The 16,293-nt window shown below is 43.6% G+C and overlaps 1 protein-coding gene across 3 annotated transcripts; it reads left to right on the forward strand.

Moving 5' to 3' along the window:
* The first annotated feature begins 2,591 nt into the window (after window positions 1-2,591).
* Haus1 (HAUS augmin like complex subunit 1) lies at window positions 2,592-15,654 on the forward strand. 3 transcript variants are annotated; one of them, XM_005076470.4, is made up of 9 exons: window positions 2,592-2,683; window positions 3,319-3,493; window positions 6,603-6,738; window positions 8,602-8,736; window positions 10,217-10,340; window positions 10,847-10,912; window positions 12,383-12,454; window positions 13,926-13,973; window positions 15,461-15,654. In XM_005076470.4, the coding sequence occupies exons 1-9, from the start codon at window positions 2,654-2,656 to the stop codon at window positions 15,509-15,511; spliced, it is 837 nt and encodes a 278-aa protein (XP_005076527.1). In that variant the 5' UTR covers window positions 2,592-2,653; the 3' UTR covers window positions 15,512-15,654. The 3 variants fall into 3 exon arrangements, with proteins under 3 accessions (XP_005076527.1, XP_040597495.1, XP_040597496.1); XM_040741561.1 differs by lacking the exon at window positions 13,926-13,973; XM_040741562.1 differs by lacking the exon at window positions 8,602-8,736.
* The last annotated feature ends 639 nt before the right edge of the window (window positions 15,655-16,293 follow it).

Here is a 16,293-nt window from a genome sequence, read left to right on the forward strand (position 1 = left end):
GGCAATCCTCCAGCCTTCTGAACACGGGGATTATAGGTGGGAGCCAGCACATCTGGCTAATGAGATTTTTAAAGTTCTTACTATAAACACCTCTTCTGACCATACATTTTCCTCTAAACAAACAATGGTGGTGGAAAACAGAGCAATTGACTCCCTAACTGCCTGCTAACTCCCTAAGTCCCTAACTGTTGGTCTCTTTCATGCTGTATACCAGCTGCTTTGAACAAAAGGAAAGCCAATCAAAACTCAGCCATCCAGACTACCTTATGCCAGCACCAGCAGTCTTGAAAACAAATCCTACACACAACAGTCACCTATGGTGCAGACACTTGTGATCCCCACACTTGGCAGTTGCAAGTAAAGGGTCAGAAGCAGAAGGTCATCCTTGACTGCAGAGTGAAAACCAGAAGAAATGTACATAGAAGAAATAGCAGGAGGTCAAAGCCATTCTCTGATACATGGCAGCTTCGAGGGCAGCTTGAGCTACAAGAGAAGGTCCCAAATCAAAAAGAAATAAATAAAAAGGGCTATGGAGATGGCCCAATAAGTAAAGGTGCTTGCTCTCAAGGCTTGATCCCAAGTTTGATCTTCAGTTTGGACACCAGGAACCCCACATGTTAGAAGGAAAGAATCTATAGACAGAATTTCTCTGTGTTGCCCTCCAAATAACCACACAGAGACTTTTTTTTTTCGAGACAGGGTTTCTCTGTGGCTTTGGAGGCTGTCCTGGAACTTGCTCTGTAGACCAGGCTGGCCTTGAACTCACAGAGATCCACCTGCCTCTGCCTCCCGAGTGCTGGGATTAAAGGCGTGCGCCACCAACACCCGGCCCACTTATTTTTTTTTTTTAAGATTTATTTATTATGTTTATAGTGTTCTGCCTGCATGTGTGTCTGCAGGTCAGAAGAGGGCACCAGATTTCATTACAGATAGCTGTGAGCCACCATATGGTCGATGGGAATTGAACTCAGGACCTGTGGAAGAGCAGCCAGTGATCTTAACCACTGAGCCATCTCTCCAACCCCCAATGGAAACTTCTTAAGTATAAATGCTCAGCCGGGCGTTGGTGGCGCACGCCTTTATTCCCAGCACTCGGGAGGCAGAGGCAGGCGGATCTCTGTGAGTTCGAGACCAGCCTGGACTACCAAGTGAGTTCCAGGACAGCCTCCAAAGCCACAGAGAAACCCTGTCTCGAAAAACCAAAAAAAAAAAAAAAGAATCTATTTACTCCTGAAAGTTGTGCTTTGACCCCCCCCCACTACCACCTCCCCCAACCAAACAAATCTTGAAATGTAGTAAAGCCTTAAATAAATAAATCTTAAGGACATTTAGATCCTTGATATCAGAAACTAATGTTAAGATTGATGCAGATCCTAGCCGGGCAGTGGTGACGCATGTCTTTAATCCCAGCACTCGGGAGGCAGAGACAGATGGATCTCTGTGAGGCCAGCCTGGTCTACAGAGTGAGTGACAGGAGAGGCTCAGAGAAACCCTGTCTGGGAAAAACAAACAAAATAAACAAACAAAAAAGATTGCTGTAGATCCTATGCGGGGTACAATAAAAAGTTGGTTATTTTTTTTGAGATAGGGTTTTGTGGCGATTAGAAAGAAAATGGTCCCCAAAGGGAGTGGCACTAGTAGGAGGTGTGGCCTTATTGAAAGAGTGGGCCGCTGTGGGGTTGGGCTTTGAGGTCTCTTTTGCTCAAGCTTCCATCAGGGTGACTGTCAGCTGGCTCCCTGTTGCCTTCAAGGTGTAGCACTCTGGACTCCAGCACTGTGTTCCCCACCGTGATGACAATGGACTGAACCTCTCAAACTGTAAGGCAGCCCCGGTTAAATGTTTTCTTTATAATAGTTGTGGTGGTCATGATGTCTCTTCACAGAAAAACAAACAAACAAACAAACATAACCCCAAGACAGGTTTCATATAACTGAAGGGCTGGCCTTGAACTTGCTATGTAGTTGAAGATGGCTTCGAGTTTCTGATCACCCCTCTTCCACCTCCCAAGTGCTGGAATTACAAGTGTATACCATCACATACAGTATATGATCTGCTAGGGATCCAACCCAGGCCTTTCTAAATTTCAGGAAAGCACTCCACCAACCCTTGAGAGCCTTTTGAGTATGTCTGTTTGCTGTTTAAGACAGTCTCGCTCTATAACTAAGGCTGAGATGGAACTTAATTAACATCACCATTATGTAATGGAGGCTGGCCTTGAACTATTGGCAATCGTTCTGCCTCAGCCTTCCTAATGCTGGGATTATTACAGGCATGTGCCACCATGTCCAAAAAATAATTTATTAGATTTATGCTTTCAGTACAGAACCAAAACTATCTGCTGACTAAAAACTGGAAGTTACAGGTTACTTTTTAAAGACAATTTGATTCAAGAGACAAATATAAGAAAAAAACTTGCTTCTAGCAGCGCTTCTCATTTTTATGATTATAACACAGTGGGCTCAGAGGCAGCGATGTTTGCTGCAAAGCCTGCTGAAACCTTTTGTCAGCCTAGTCCCTGGATTCACGGGCTTGGAATCAGTAAAAACCACATCTCCCAGAATTCCCAGACCGGGGGCGGGCCCAACGGTGAGGGGGGTGGAGCCTGGGCGTTCCCCGCGAGGTTTTGAGAGTGAGGTGGCGGGAGCGGCGGCCATGGCGGCGCCGGAGGAGAGAGAATTGCAGGTGACGTCCGTAGCCGGGTCGGGAACCCGCCTGACCCTGCTGGGGCCGCGCCTCGGCCGGGCTCCGCGCTCGCCGCCACTGATGTTTTTGTCCCAACCCCACGGTGCCATCGCGACCCCTTGTGGGCCCGGAGGCCCCCGGGGAGGTCATGCCCTCCCTTTCCCGGTGACCCAGGCGCTGTATGGAGCCTCTGGCTTCAGGCTGGAGTGGGATTCCGAGGGCAAACCCGCCTTGCAGCCCAACCTGTGCTGCTTCAGTCTAGAATGTAAACACTGAGCTGCAGTTTACTCCGGGACCCGCCTGGCACTGCGAGGGGTTCGGGTGTGGTGGGGGCCCCTCGCCTTTCAGGCCGTGCACGGATCATCAGTCTGTCGTGCTTTCAAATTCGCTTATTAAGATCTTCCAAGTGAGGCAATTTTATGTTGTTGTTGCTGTTTTCGCCTGTGCTGCGTTTGGTTTGCAGCGTCGGGGAAGAATGATGTTCTTTGCTAATTTCGACTTTTTCACTTGTTGACGAGTCAGACCGTGAAGTAGGACCCCAGAACAGTCACTGCAAAGGTTTAGCGTGCCAGGGAGCACTTCTTTGTCAGATTCTGTTGTGCCCTTATAACAAGGCTTGCATTTTTAATGGTTAGGTTGCTGCGTGGTTGAAAAAAATATTTGGAGACCATCCCGTTCCAAAATACGAGGCGAACCCACGGACGACAGAAATTTTATATCACCTTTCAGAACGCAACAGGGTTCGGGACAGGGACATCAACCTGGTAATAGAGGACTTAAAACAGAAAGCAAATGAATATGAATCAGAAGGTGAGTTAAGTCTAGAGTTGGAAGAGGTAGCAAGGTAACTAAATTTTACAACACTACAGTGTCTAAGATTAAGGTAGAGGACTTGTATTGATTATCATCGTCATTATTTTAGACAATTGACTTCTCTATTATAGTAACATCCAAATTAGAAATTTCACTACAGTGTTTTATTGGTTCTCTGCTGGTTAAAACAGTGAGTGTTGAAAGAGAATTAAATTTGCTGGGGTGGGGGTTGATGGAGGAATGCCTTTAATCCCAGCTCTTTATAGAGTCAGAGGCTGGAGGATATGTGTGAGTTCAAGGTCCGCCTGGGCTGCATAGTAAGTTCCCATCTCAAAAAAACAAAACAAAAGCTTATTAGAAAGGTAGCAGACAAGAAGTGTGAGACCTGGATAAACCACCATGGGCTGTGTGTATCAGGGAACTGCTTTAAAATTTCCTACTGAGCCAGGCATGATGATGCAAACTTGTGATCCCAGCATTCAGAAGGCAGAAGCAGGAGGGTTGTCATGACTGCACTGTCAGCTTGGATCACATAGCAAGACTCTAAAACAAGTTTTTTCCCTCTTTTTTGTTGGTCATACCTATAGTGTGAAAAATGTGAAGAGGGAGAGCAGGGAATGAGAAAGTCTTTCTGGGATATGCCTTCCTTCCGGGATACTCCTCCCACTCTGGGGCTTTCATACTGTTTCTTAATAACTTTATGCTCACTCTGCTTAAACAAAATTACGAAAAAAACAAACAAAAACAACTTTTGAGGATGACAGTACACCAAATAGAGGAACTGAGATCTGTTTGACATACTCTTAACCAAGTGGAGGGTGTTTGTTATACACAATTTTAAAAACTTTTTTTAGATTGTTTTATGTGTATGAGTGTTTTGTCTGCATGGATTTATGTGTACCCTGTGCATGTCTGGTGTTTGTAGAGGTCTAAAGTGGATGTTTGGTCCCCAGGAACTGGAGTTAAGTGTGATCGTGAGTCACAATGTGGGTCCTGGGAACTGGTCCTGGGTCCTCTGCAAGGGCAAGTGCTCTAGTTGAGCAATCTTAGAACTTGGGAGGTGGAGGCAGATGGATCTCTATGAGTTCAAACCCAGCCTGGCCTAGATAGAGAGTTCCAACATAGAGAGACCCTTTCTCAAAACAAAAACCAACAACAACAAAAAACTGAACATTTCTCCAGATTCTTTATGATATTGTGGATATAGTTCAATTACATTTAATTCTAATGCATATATACTTTTTCTAATAGTCTTTTAAAATTAACACAAGTGTGTTTTGTGTGCCATCTTAATGGTGTAGAATACTTCCACAATGGTGAACAGAGCAATTCCATCACCACAAATAAACTCCCTTGTTTACTCCTTTTATTTGAATTCTCATACACATGGTCTTTTTTTTTTTGTTTTGTTTTTTGTTTTTTGTTTTTGGAGACAGGGTTTCTCTGTATTGTTTTGTTTTGGAGGCTGTCCTGGAACTCTTCTGTAGATCAGGCTGGCCTCGAACTCACAGAGATCCGCCTGCCTCTGCCTTCCGAGTGCTGGGATTAAAGCCGTGAGCCACCAACACCCGGCTACATATGGTCTTTTAAAATTGGATGGTTGGGTTTTTTTTTAAAGTACATTTCTAGAAACTTTCTTTTATAATTCTATTTATTTTTAGTTTTTTTGTTGTTGTTTTGTTTTTTGAGACAGGGTTTCTCTGTGTAACAGTCCTGACTGTCCTGGAACTCGGTTTGTATATCAGGCTGGCCTCCAACTCACAGAGACCCATCTACCACTGACTGCCAAGTGCTGGGATTAAAGGCATGGGCCACTGCCATTTAACTAAATTACTCTTATGGATATAGTGGCATGCATTTTTAGTCCTAACATTCAGGAGATAGGAACAAGCAGGTAGATCTCTGAGTTCAAGACCAACATGGTCTACATAGTGAATTCCAGGTTTATACAGTGAGATCCTGTTTTTGTTTGTTTGTTTTATTTTTCTTTCTAAATTCTATTTACTGCTTTTTAAGGGTTTTTTTTTTTTTTTTTGGTGGGGGGTTGTGTTGTGTTTTGGTTTTTTGAGACAGGGTTTCTCTGTGGCTTTGGAGCCTATCCTGGAACTCGTTCTGTAGATCAGGCTGGTTTCGAACTCACAGAGATGCCCCTGCCTCTGCCTCCTGAGTGCTGGGATTAAAGGCATGTGCTACCACCGCCCGGCCTATTTACTGCTTTTGAGGGGTGGGTACATGAGCTTGTGGAAGTCAGAGGGCAACTTACGGGAATCAGTCAGTTCTGTGTTCCACCATGTGGGTTCTGGGGATTGAACAAGTTGGTTCCCAACACCTCATTGGATGCTTCACAACTCCCAATATCTCTGGCCTCCATGAGCACCTGTGCTCTGTTGCACCTGCTGAGCAGCCTGCATCCGAGAATGTTGCGAGGTGGTCGGGATAGATGACACAGAGACCAGTCGGTTGCGTTAAGAAAACTTTATGCTCCCCAAGTCGGCTTAGGAGAACCCCCCAAGAAAAAAACGCTTCCCTTTTTAAGGACTTCTGCCATCCATCTACATACTATTCTCCAACCAAGCTCTCACACATCTCTCACAGCTCTCCCAGACTTCTCACCCTCCTGGCTGGTCGTTAAATCTCCGGCACCAGAATCTGGGAGAAACAGCAGGGAGCAGGAAGAAGCATCTAGCCATAGGGGGGATCAAAGTCATGGTGTTTCAGTGAGGGAGCCCTTCCAAGAGCTTTATGGTATTGAATTGTTTTCAGTAAACATGTTTTCAGTAAACATTGTCTTACAGCTGCCTACTCCCAGGCCGAAGGGGAAGTGGGTCTCTGCTCAAGGTCTGGTGTCCCCACAGTGCTCAAAGTGCACAGACACACAAACACATAATTACAAATAAAATAGTAGTTACTACTATTTTTGAGGCAGGGTTGTTTTTTTGGTTGATTCTGGGTGTTCCTGCCTCTTGAGTGTTGGGATTAAAGGCTTTCACCACCATGCATGCCTAGCTCAAATAAATCTTAAACAAACAAAAAACTATAATAAAAGTTTAAAAAACAAAAAGGACAAAACATCTGAGACAACCATGACATTCTTTTATCATTTCAGCCAAACATCTTCAAGACTTTCTCATGGAGAGTGTGAATTTTTCCCCTGCCAACCTGTCTAATACTGGCTCCAGGTTTCTGAATGCGTTGGTGGACAGTGCAATTGCCCTGGAAACAAAGGACACTTCACTAGCAAGGTAATTATTCTAATGGTTTTAGTCTGTGCCCCCACAGAATGTGCTGTAAAACCCCATCTAAGATTTTTTAGTAATTATGCATAGAAAATTAGCAATCCGTGCAAAAGTGCTGAGGTGGTTGTTTTGTTTGTTTGGTAGGTTGGTTGATTGGTTGGGTGGGTTTGTTGTTGGTGTGTGTGTGTGTGTGTGTGTGTGTGTGTGTGTGTGTCTGCTGAGTTCTTGTTAGCTCAGCAGTACCATGGGTGGGTGGCGCTGGGCTGTATAAGAAGGCTCCATTGGCTGGGCGTTGGTGGTACACACCTTTAATCCCAGCACTCAGGAGGCAGAGGCAGGTGGATCGCTGTGAGTTCGAAGCCAGCCTGATCTACAAAGCGAGTTCCAGGACAGCCTCCAAAACAATACAGAGAAAGCCTGTCTCGAAAAACCAAAAAAAAAAAAAAAAAAGGCTCCATTGTTTTTGTTTGAGTTCCTGCCCTGAGACCTGTCTGAGTATTGTGCTGTACCTGTAAGTGTAAGTGTAAGCTAAAATAAACCCTTTTCTATGTTGCTTGTGGTGGTGGTGCTCACCACAGCACTGGAAAGCACATTAGAATTGTTGGCGACTAGGTATGTGTGCACACACCTATAATAAGTACAGCACCCAGGAGGTGGCAGCAAGAAGATCAGAAAGTCAAGGTCATCGTTAGCTACTTAGGGAGTTTGAGGTCAGCTTTTGCTATATGAGACCCCTCCACCACCGAACAGACAGAGGAACAGTAAAGTAGTAGGTTAAATGATCTGGTTGAGCATGGCAAATTTGGTCATATACACATTGAATAAGTTAAGGACCTTTTTTTTTCCTTTTGAGACAGGATTTCACTGTAGCCCTGGCTGTCCTGGAACTCACCCTGTAGATGGAGCTCTCGGCCTTAAACTCACAGAGATCTGCCTGCCTCTGCCTCCTGAGTGCTGGGATTAAAGGCCTGCATCATCACCATCTTGCTAAGGACCCTCATTGTTTGAAATAGACATTTAATCTATATAATAATGTAATCTTCCACCAGTCCTCAGGAAACTGAAGAGTCAGGATTCTAAGCAAATCTGACTCCAAAGGTCATATGACTACTGTTGGTGGTCATTTGTTAGCTGGTACTACTACTGCAACTTACCATGATGAGAAAAAACTGCCAGTGTAAAGGTTTGGGATTTATGTAATGCTTGAAGAGTAGTGTTGTAAGTGTAACAACATTAGACTACATGGCAACAGCGGTGCAGACCAATCATTTCCTCCGATACCAAGTACAATTGTACAGATGTAACACTAGGAAAGCAGAGGTGAATAGTGAGCTAGACATGACCTTCAAAGACAGTTTCTTAGTCAAATGAGAGAGGAGGACAGTAGAGAGCATTCTACCATCCCATAACATCTGCACTCTAAGACTAAAGATGCTATCCCTGGCAAGCACAGACAAAAGGTAGTGAATTCAGGATGGCTAAATCTTACCCAAGAGGTGTTTTGTTGTTGTTTTTTCCCTTAGGGTTTTTGTTTGTTTGTTTTGTTTTTATTTTGTTAAAATAGGGTCTCATTATGTATCCCTGGTTAGCCTGGAATTCACTGCTCACTCTGGACCAGGGTGTCCTTGAACTCTCAGAGATCTGCCTGCCTTTGCCCTCAGTCCTGGGAACAAAAGGTGTGCACTACCACACTCAGCCTGAGTTCTGTAGGGAAAATGGGACTTTGAACTGCTGAAGGGCACTTTAGGCAAAGGGACCAGCATGTGGCAGTTGTGTAAGTGGATGGAGCAGTGTGATGACATAGACTCTGGAGAGAAGACCATCTTAGCAGCGCTTATCCTCAGCTGTGTAACCAAGCCCCTCTTTCAGTTTTATCCCTGCAGTGAATGATTTGACTTCTGACCTTTTTCGTACCAAATCCAAGAGTGAAGAAATCAAGCTGGAGTTGGAAAAACTTGAAAAAAATCTGACTGCAACATTAGTGTTAGAAAAATGTCTACGAGAGTGAGTAGAAATGTTGACATTTTGAATTATAAAGACACTAGTAGGACATTGTCAAGCTGGGCACAATGGCACAGGACTGTAACCCTAGCTACTGGAAGGCTGAGGCAGGAGCCACATAAGTCTAAGGCTGCTTGAGCAGCTCAGGAGGGGCTTAGGTGCAGATTTTCATATTTTGCTTTATTAAAAATGTGTAGTTTTATAATTTTCAATTATTTTTATTTTCTTAAAGGTTTATTTACTATGCATAGTGTTCTGTCTGCATATATTTCTGCCTGCCAGAAGAGGGCACCAGATTTCATGACAGATGGTTGTGAGCCACCGTGTGGTTGCTGGGAATTGAACTCAGAACCTCTGGAAGAGCAGCCAGTGCCCTTAACCTCTGAGCCACCTCTCCAGTCCCAAGCATCATTTCTTTGAACAAATGTCTCAGTGATTCCAAGGTGTAGCCATATTTTCTGTTTTTCATTAGATTTTTATGTCTTCTGAATCCCTCTTCAGTGCTAGGAATCAAATACAGGGTTTTGCCTAAGGTGGTAATACACTCATTTAATGCCAGACTGGCAGGCACATTTCTATGAGTCCAGGGTCAGCCTGGTCTCCATGGCAAATTCAAGGCCAGCCAGGGCTATATAGGGAGACCATGCAGGTGTTATGATAAAGCAGGGAACCTTGGCAGATTCCATGGCAGGCGAGGGTGACGGAGGTAGAGGGACAAACATGCCAGGCAGACAGAACTTCAGTGAGAAGTTTTATTAGAAAGGGAAGAGGGGGAAGGAAAGAGAAAAGAAGTAAAGAGACAGAGAGGACAGAAGAGGAAGACGGGGAAAAGTCCTGTCTGCCCCAGGGGAACAGGGGGAAGGGGGGGGGCAGTGGAAAAGAGAGGAGGAGGCAAAGAGCTAATTTTCAAATTTATAAACTCCCAAACTATCTCATAAATTAAAGTCACATATTTTGGTATGCTTTTTTTCCTGTGGCTCTAATGTCCCTCTTTGATGCTGTGAGTCTTTAGATTCTGATTGCATTAGATGTTAGAGCTGGTGGTTAGCATTTATGTAAAAGCAGGGTAATTTGGTAACATACAAATAACTTCAATAAATAAAGAAAACGTATGTGTTAGGCACTGTGTCATGTCACATATAATAGAGAGGTCTTTGGGATCCTGTATTTCAAATTGGCTTAGGATATATTAAACCACTTTTTTTGAATAGCAGGCTTATTTTGTCCAAGAATAATTGCTATAGGTTAATGTTAATGTTTTTATATTCCTTGAGAAAAGTCCTACATTGGCAACATGGAGGGGCAAATGCTCTAAAGCCTGCATTGCAGTCTGGGATGGAAAACTTGTGGTGGAATAGCTGGCAAGTAGGTTATCTATGTTGGCTAAGCCAGAGTTAAATTCCTAAAGAGGGAGTTGGTTTTCTTGTTTTTTAAACAATCCTTTCCTGGGAGAAAAACAAAGCTTTAATTTTACTTTTGGAAGAGATCTCAAGAAGGCAGAGCTGCATCTGTCTGCGGAAAGGGCCAAAGCTGACAGTCGTCTTCAGAACATGGACTTCCTGAAAGCAAAGGCAGCGGAGTTCAGGTTTGGAATCAAAGCTGCAGAGGTGTGTATGAAGAACTGTTTCTAGCTAGCCTTTCAGACATTTGTTCTCACAGTAGGAAGCAGTGCCAGTCCTTTCTGCAGAAGCTGGAAGAACAGGGAAGAGCTGTGACTTGGCCAGGGTTATGTAACTACTGAGCACCTGTCTTCTCACCACATCTGAGTGGAGGAAGGATCCTCAAGGAACATAAACTAGCTTAGACGCATGTGTGCTTTCTGACTTGTGATCTGTAGCGTTCTTTATTGTGTGTTGAAACATTTTCATGATAGTTTCTCTTTTTTAAAAAATTTATTTATTGTGTATACAGTGCCCTACCTGCATGTATGCCTGCACACTAGAACTGGGCACCAGATCTCATTACAGATGGTTGTGAGCCACCATGTGGTTGCTGGGAATTGATTCAGGACCTCTGGAAGAACAGCCAGTGCTCTTAACCTCTGAGCCATCTCTCTAGCCAGATGGTTACATTCAAATTAACTTTTCAACCAAACTCTTTCCTCATATTGTAGGAACAGCTTTCTGCTAGAGGCATGGATGCATCTCTGTCCCATCGGTCACTAGTGGCACTTTCAGAGGTAAGCTACCTGTCTTAGTCTGTCCTTTGCTGCTGTCACAGAATACCACAGACTGGATCACTTAGGAACAGTCAGAATAGAAGTTTATTTTGTTCATGATTCTGAAGGCTAAAAAGTCTAAGATCCAAAGGCCACATCTGCTAAAGGCCCTGTACCGTGTTCTCAGGTGCATAGCAGAAAATGCAGGTCCCAGCGTGAGGGAGATGGCTCAGTGGCTGGGAAAGTGCTTACTTGAGTTTGGATCCCCAGCACCCATGTAAAATCTGGGTGTGGCTGCACATGTCTCTAAAGCCAGCACTGGGGAGTTAGAGGGTAATGACTGGCAATACCTATGTTATCAGTCCCTTTTTGTAGATGAGCGAACTAGAGATCCGTAACTTGCCCAAGTTTACATAACTACTGAACAGCAGTTCCAGGTTCAAGTCAGGCATTGAAACCCTTATACTTGGCACCCATCCTCTCATCACTTGTGAGTGTAGGTAAGGGTTCACAGGTAACATAATGAGCTTGATTACTCCTGGACCAAGTAGTCCAGCCTATCAGGGAGCTCCACATTTTGTGAAGGACACTGTCTCAAAATCGTGTGTAATGACTGAGGAAGACACCCAACATCAACCTTTAGCCTCCATATCCTGCAAGCAACTTGGAGGAGCTTGGTCCTCACCTTGGTCCCGGGATCCAACTTGGTTCATCAGGGGCTGGAGAGATACTCAGTGGCTAAGAGCACTGGCTACTCTTTAGAGAGCTCAGATTCAATTCCAGCATCCACGTGGTGGCTCATAACTGTCTGTAGCTCCAGTTGCAGGGACCTAACACCTTCCTCTATCAGCACCAGACATACATATGGCTCACAGTCATATATGCAGGCATAACACTCCTACACATAAAATTAATGTGAAAAACAAAATGGACTGGAGGGAAGGCTCAGTGGTTAAGACACTTGTGCTCTTGCTGAGGACCCAGTTTGTCTCCCAGCGCCCAAACAGTGACTCAAAACCATCAGTGACCCAGTTCCAGGGGATTCAGTGCCTTATTCTGACTTCAAAAGGCACATAGAAAAAGGTATAAAACAAACAAAAACCTTATACCGTAAAATAAAATACAATTAAAACAAAAATAGAAAAACCTTAGTTCACCAGGCTTGACTGCAAGTGTCTTTACCCCTGAATCATATTGCTAGCCTCTAGAGTCCCATACTAAGTCAGTAGGAATATAATTTACTTTTAAACATTTTGGGAAAGTATTGTTTCTGTTAGAAATAAGGTGATCTATTTGAAGTTCTTTGCTTCTTTATTTAATATTTCTGTGGATTGGACAATGTAGCTCAGTGGTAGATTGCTTGCCAACCTTCATGAAGCCATGAATGAATACTAAATAGTAATGCTTTATTGCATTTTGTTTTAGAAATGAGCACTGTTTAGTTGTTTTGTGGATATTTCTGTTGCTGTATAACTCTCTATTCATTTCCAGAAACTCTCGGAACTAAAACAACAGACTATACCCCTGAAGAAAAAACTGGAGTCCTATTTAGATTTAATGCCGGTAACTGTTATTACGGGTTTTCTAACCTTCCTCTAAAGACACTAAGTGGTCAGAGCATAGTGGGTTTGTGTTTCAATGATTTAAAATCAGTGGCAGAACTGAGAGTTGTGACTCACACTTTTAATCTGAACACTTGGGAGGCTGAGGCAGAAGGATCACTATGAGTTCTAACAGCTTAGGTTACAGTGGTCCACATCTCTAATCACAGCACTTGGGAGGTTGAGGATCTTGAATTCAAGGCCAGTTTGGGCTCTGTCTTGTTGCATCTATTTATTTATTTGTTTAGGATGCAAGTGCCACAGTGCACATAGAAGCCAGAGTTGGTTCTCTTAAACTAAGGGTTCCACTCAAGTCACCAGGTTTGGCAGAAACGGCCATTGCTTAGTGAGCCATCTTTCCCACCAAGATCCTGTCTTAATACCCCCTCCCCAAATGGCTATTGGTAAATTTCAGTATGGTATGTGGGCTGGGTGCTCCCTCCCTCAGATTTTCCTTGCCTATTGAAGGGATTGTATTGTGGAGTAGCTTTCTTCTGAGTGAAGTGTTTTCTGTGTTTGTTTGTATCACTATGACCAAACTATGATGCTGTGTATCACTATGTTACCTCACAGAAACAACTTAAGTGAGCAAAGATTCAGTCATCTCACATTTTCATAGTATCACCCATAGTGGTTGGAAAGGCAGGTGGACAGGTCAGTACAGCAATCCAGAAACCAAGAACCAGGCTTGTCCTGGCTAGTTTCGTGTCAACTTCACAAGCTAGCGTAGTCTGGACGAAGGGAACCTCAGCTGAGAAAATGCCTTCATATAAGATACGGCTGAAGGCATTTTCTTAATTAGTGATTGTGGGTGGGACAGCCCTAGGCAGGTGGTCATGGGTTCTATAATAATTCAGGCTGAGCTGAGTAGAGGTGAGACCTACCTTTAATCGCAGCACTTGGGAGGGAGGGGTAGGGGGAAATCACTGTGAATTTAAGGCCAGCCTGGTGTACAAAGCAAGTTTCAGGACAGTCAAGACTGTTACGTGGAGAAACCCTGTCTCGAAAAACCAAAGAAAGAAAAGAAAAAAAAAAAAAAAAGAAAGAAAGAAAAAAGAAAGCAGGCTGAGCAAGTCATGGAAAGCAAGCCAGTAAGCAGCACCTGTTCATGGCCTCTGCTTCTGCTCCTGCCTCCAGGCTCCTGCCCTGTTTAAGTGCCTGTCCTGACTTCCTCCAGTGATGAACAGCAATATGGAAGCATAAGCCAAGTAAACCCTTTCCTCCCCAAGATGCTTTTTGGTCCTGGTGTTTCATCACAGCAATAGAAACCCAAGCTCAAACAAGGCTATAACCTCAAAACCCTCACCCACAGTGACCTCTTCCTCCTGAAGGTTCTGAGCTTCCCAAAACAGTACCAACAGCATTCAAACAGAGCCTGTGTGAAGCTCTTCATTTAACCATGACACTTTTCCTGCTTTGTTTTTCTTTTTAAGAATCCCTCTCTTGCTCAAGTGAAAATTGAAGAGGCAAAGAGAGAATTAGTAAGTAGTTCCCATCTTTCTTCCTTCATTTTCCCTTTTTAATTAGTAGTTATTTAGTTGAGATAATAAGATTTCTAAGCTGTGTCGAGCTATGAGGTCCAGCTGCTTGCGAGTATGCAGCCCAAGACAGGGTTTGTGGTAGAAATTGTAAAGTGCCTTACATACAGAGTTGATCTTAGAAGCTGCCAGAGACCTGAAGCGTTAATTCTAGTTAATCTTAACACTAAAAACCAGGAGTCAGATATTGGGGGAAACCCTGAAAGATCAGAGAACTGGGAGCAGCCGCCTGTTGTTTCCTTCCTCTCTGGTTCCTCAGTCTGAAAAGCTCAGATCCTGTCTGCTCCACCTTACCACTTCCTGTCCCCACCTCCTGAGTGCTGGAACTAAAGCTGTGGGCTACCACTGTCCAGCCTCTGTGGCTAACTAGTGGATAGCTCTGCCCTCTGATCGCCAGGCAAGCTTTATGTGTCAGAACACAAACAAAATATTACCACAAGAAGACTGGTGACAATTGCTGAGCTCCTTGTTTTTATTTATTTATTTATTTATTTATTTATTTATTTATTTATTTATTTATTTTTCTGCCTTTTTTTAAGTCAAAAAAGTAACGAAAGCTGTGCTTTTTGATGAGGCCAGTGCTTTGGGAAGATAGTTCTGTAATCAGCGTATGAGGCAGGCTGAATGGGAGAAGAAAGTCACAGGGAGCAGTTGGTTTATTTAGGTGAGAAGTGATGAAGAATGAAGTCAGAAAGCAATGAGAAGAAAGCGAGATTGTGAGATTGTGTGTGCAACATTGTGGAGCACAGACTTAAAAAAATCTACCATGTGGGCTGGGCGGTGGTGGCGCACACCTTTACTCCCAGCAGGAGGCAGAGGCAGGCAGATCTCTGTGAGTTTGAGGCCAGGCTGGACCTACAGCCTCCAAAAATAATACAGAGAAACCCTGACTCGTAAAACCAAAAAAAAAAAAAAAAAAAAATCTACCATGTGCCACCACATCTTTTTAAAGGCATCTTCCCTTCTGGTGTTTGTTAGTCATTTAGGAGGTCAAGCACTTGTGTGTGTGGGGGTCTGGGGCAGGCAGCTGGAGGGGAGAGGGTGGGTTGATATAAAAGCAAGTGAATATTAAAGGCACATTTGACATTCTTAATGGCATGTTTAAAAATTTTAATACTCAGAAGGCCAAGGCAGGAGGATTACTTCAAGTTTGACACTAGCTAAAGTTCCACAGCAAGACTCTGAAAACTACACATTAACACATGCACGCTCAAGGGCTGGCAAGGTAGGTCAACTGTAGAAGGCCTGACTAGTAAACCATGCACACAACACACAATGGTAGTGGAGGACTTGACTAGCATACAGAAGTTCCTCACTTTGGTCCCAAATAAAGTTTGTTTTAATGTTTTCCTTTTCTACCTTATTTTAGATATCAGAAGTTGATGACATCTCTCTCATGTCTTCATTTATGGTTTATTTCCTTTCTCCAGGATGCTATTGAAGCTGAACTCACAAGGAAAGTAGACATGATGGAACTGTGACTAGAGCCCAGTAGACGTCCTTCTCCCAAGAAGTCAATGACTATTCTTAGAGGAGATAATAATAGCCTTCATCATAAAATAACAGTTTTTGGTCATGTATTAAAATTTTTTTGGCCTAAGTACAGTTTTCATATGAAAAAGCATTTTGTGTTACCTGTTATTTGTGCACCTGGCAGTTAAGAATCTCAAAACTCGGTGAGGGACTGGAGAGATGACTCCACAGTTTCGGCCCTTTATTGCTCTTGCCGAGGACTTGGGTTTGATTCTCAGCATCCATATGGTGGCTCAAGACCATTGGATCTGACATCTTCTGGCGTCTGTAGGCATCAGGCACACATGGCACACAGACATACATGCAGGTAAAATACTCTTACACATTAAAAAAGGAAGTCCTTCAGCAATCCCTTAAGATGACCTTCATGACAGTTCTCACCAGCTACATCAGTGGACAGTTCTCACAGACTAGCTTTGTAGTTCCTATTTCTCTGCTTCCTTCCTTCTCTGGAACTTTGCCTCCCTGTTCCTCAGCAACTCACACTGGCCTGTCTCCAAATGTCAATATGTTTCGTTTATGAAAAAAATTAGACCTTTAAGCCAGTTGTAGAAAGAGGAATAATATGGTGGTAAATTCATATTTCATGCCCTCTATTAGGATAATCCAAAGGATCAAAGACCAGTATAAAAATTTAAAAATAAAGATCCTGGACTGTAGTTGACTCCATGTATGCTTGCATAGCGTACATGGAGCTCTGTTGAGTCTCCAGCCCAGCGTGGTTGCATGT

The sequence above is a fragment of the Mesocricetus auratus genome, unplaced genomic scaffold (assembly GCF_017639785.1).
Source record: "Mesocricetus auratus isolate SY011 unplaced genomic scaffold, BCM_Maur_2.0 Super-Scaffold_6730, whole genome shotgun sequence".
Classification (NCBI taxonomy): Eukaryota; Metazoa; Chordata; class Mammalia; order Rodentia; family Cricetidae; genus Mesocricetus; species Mesocricetus auratus.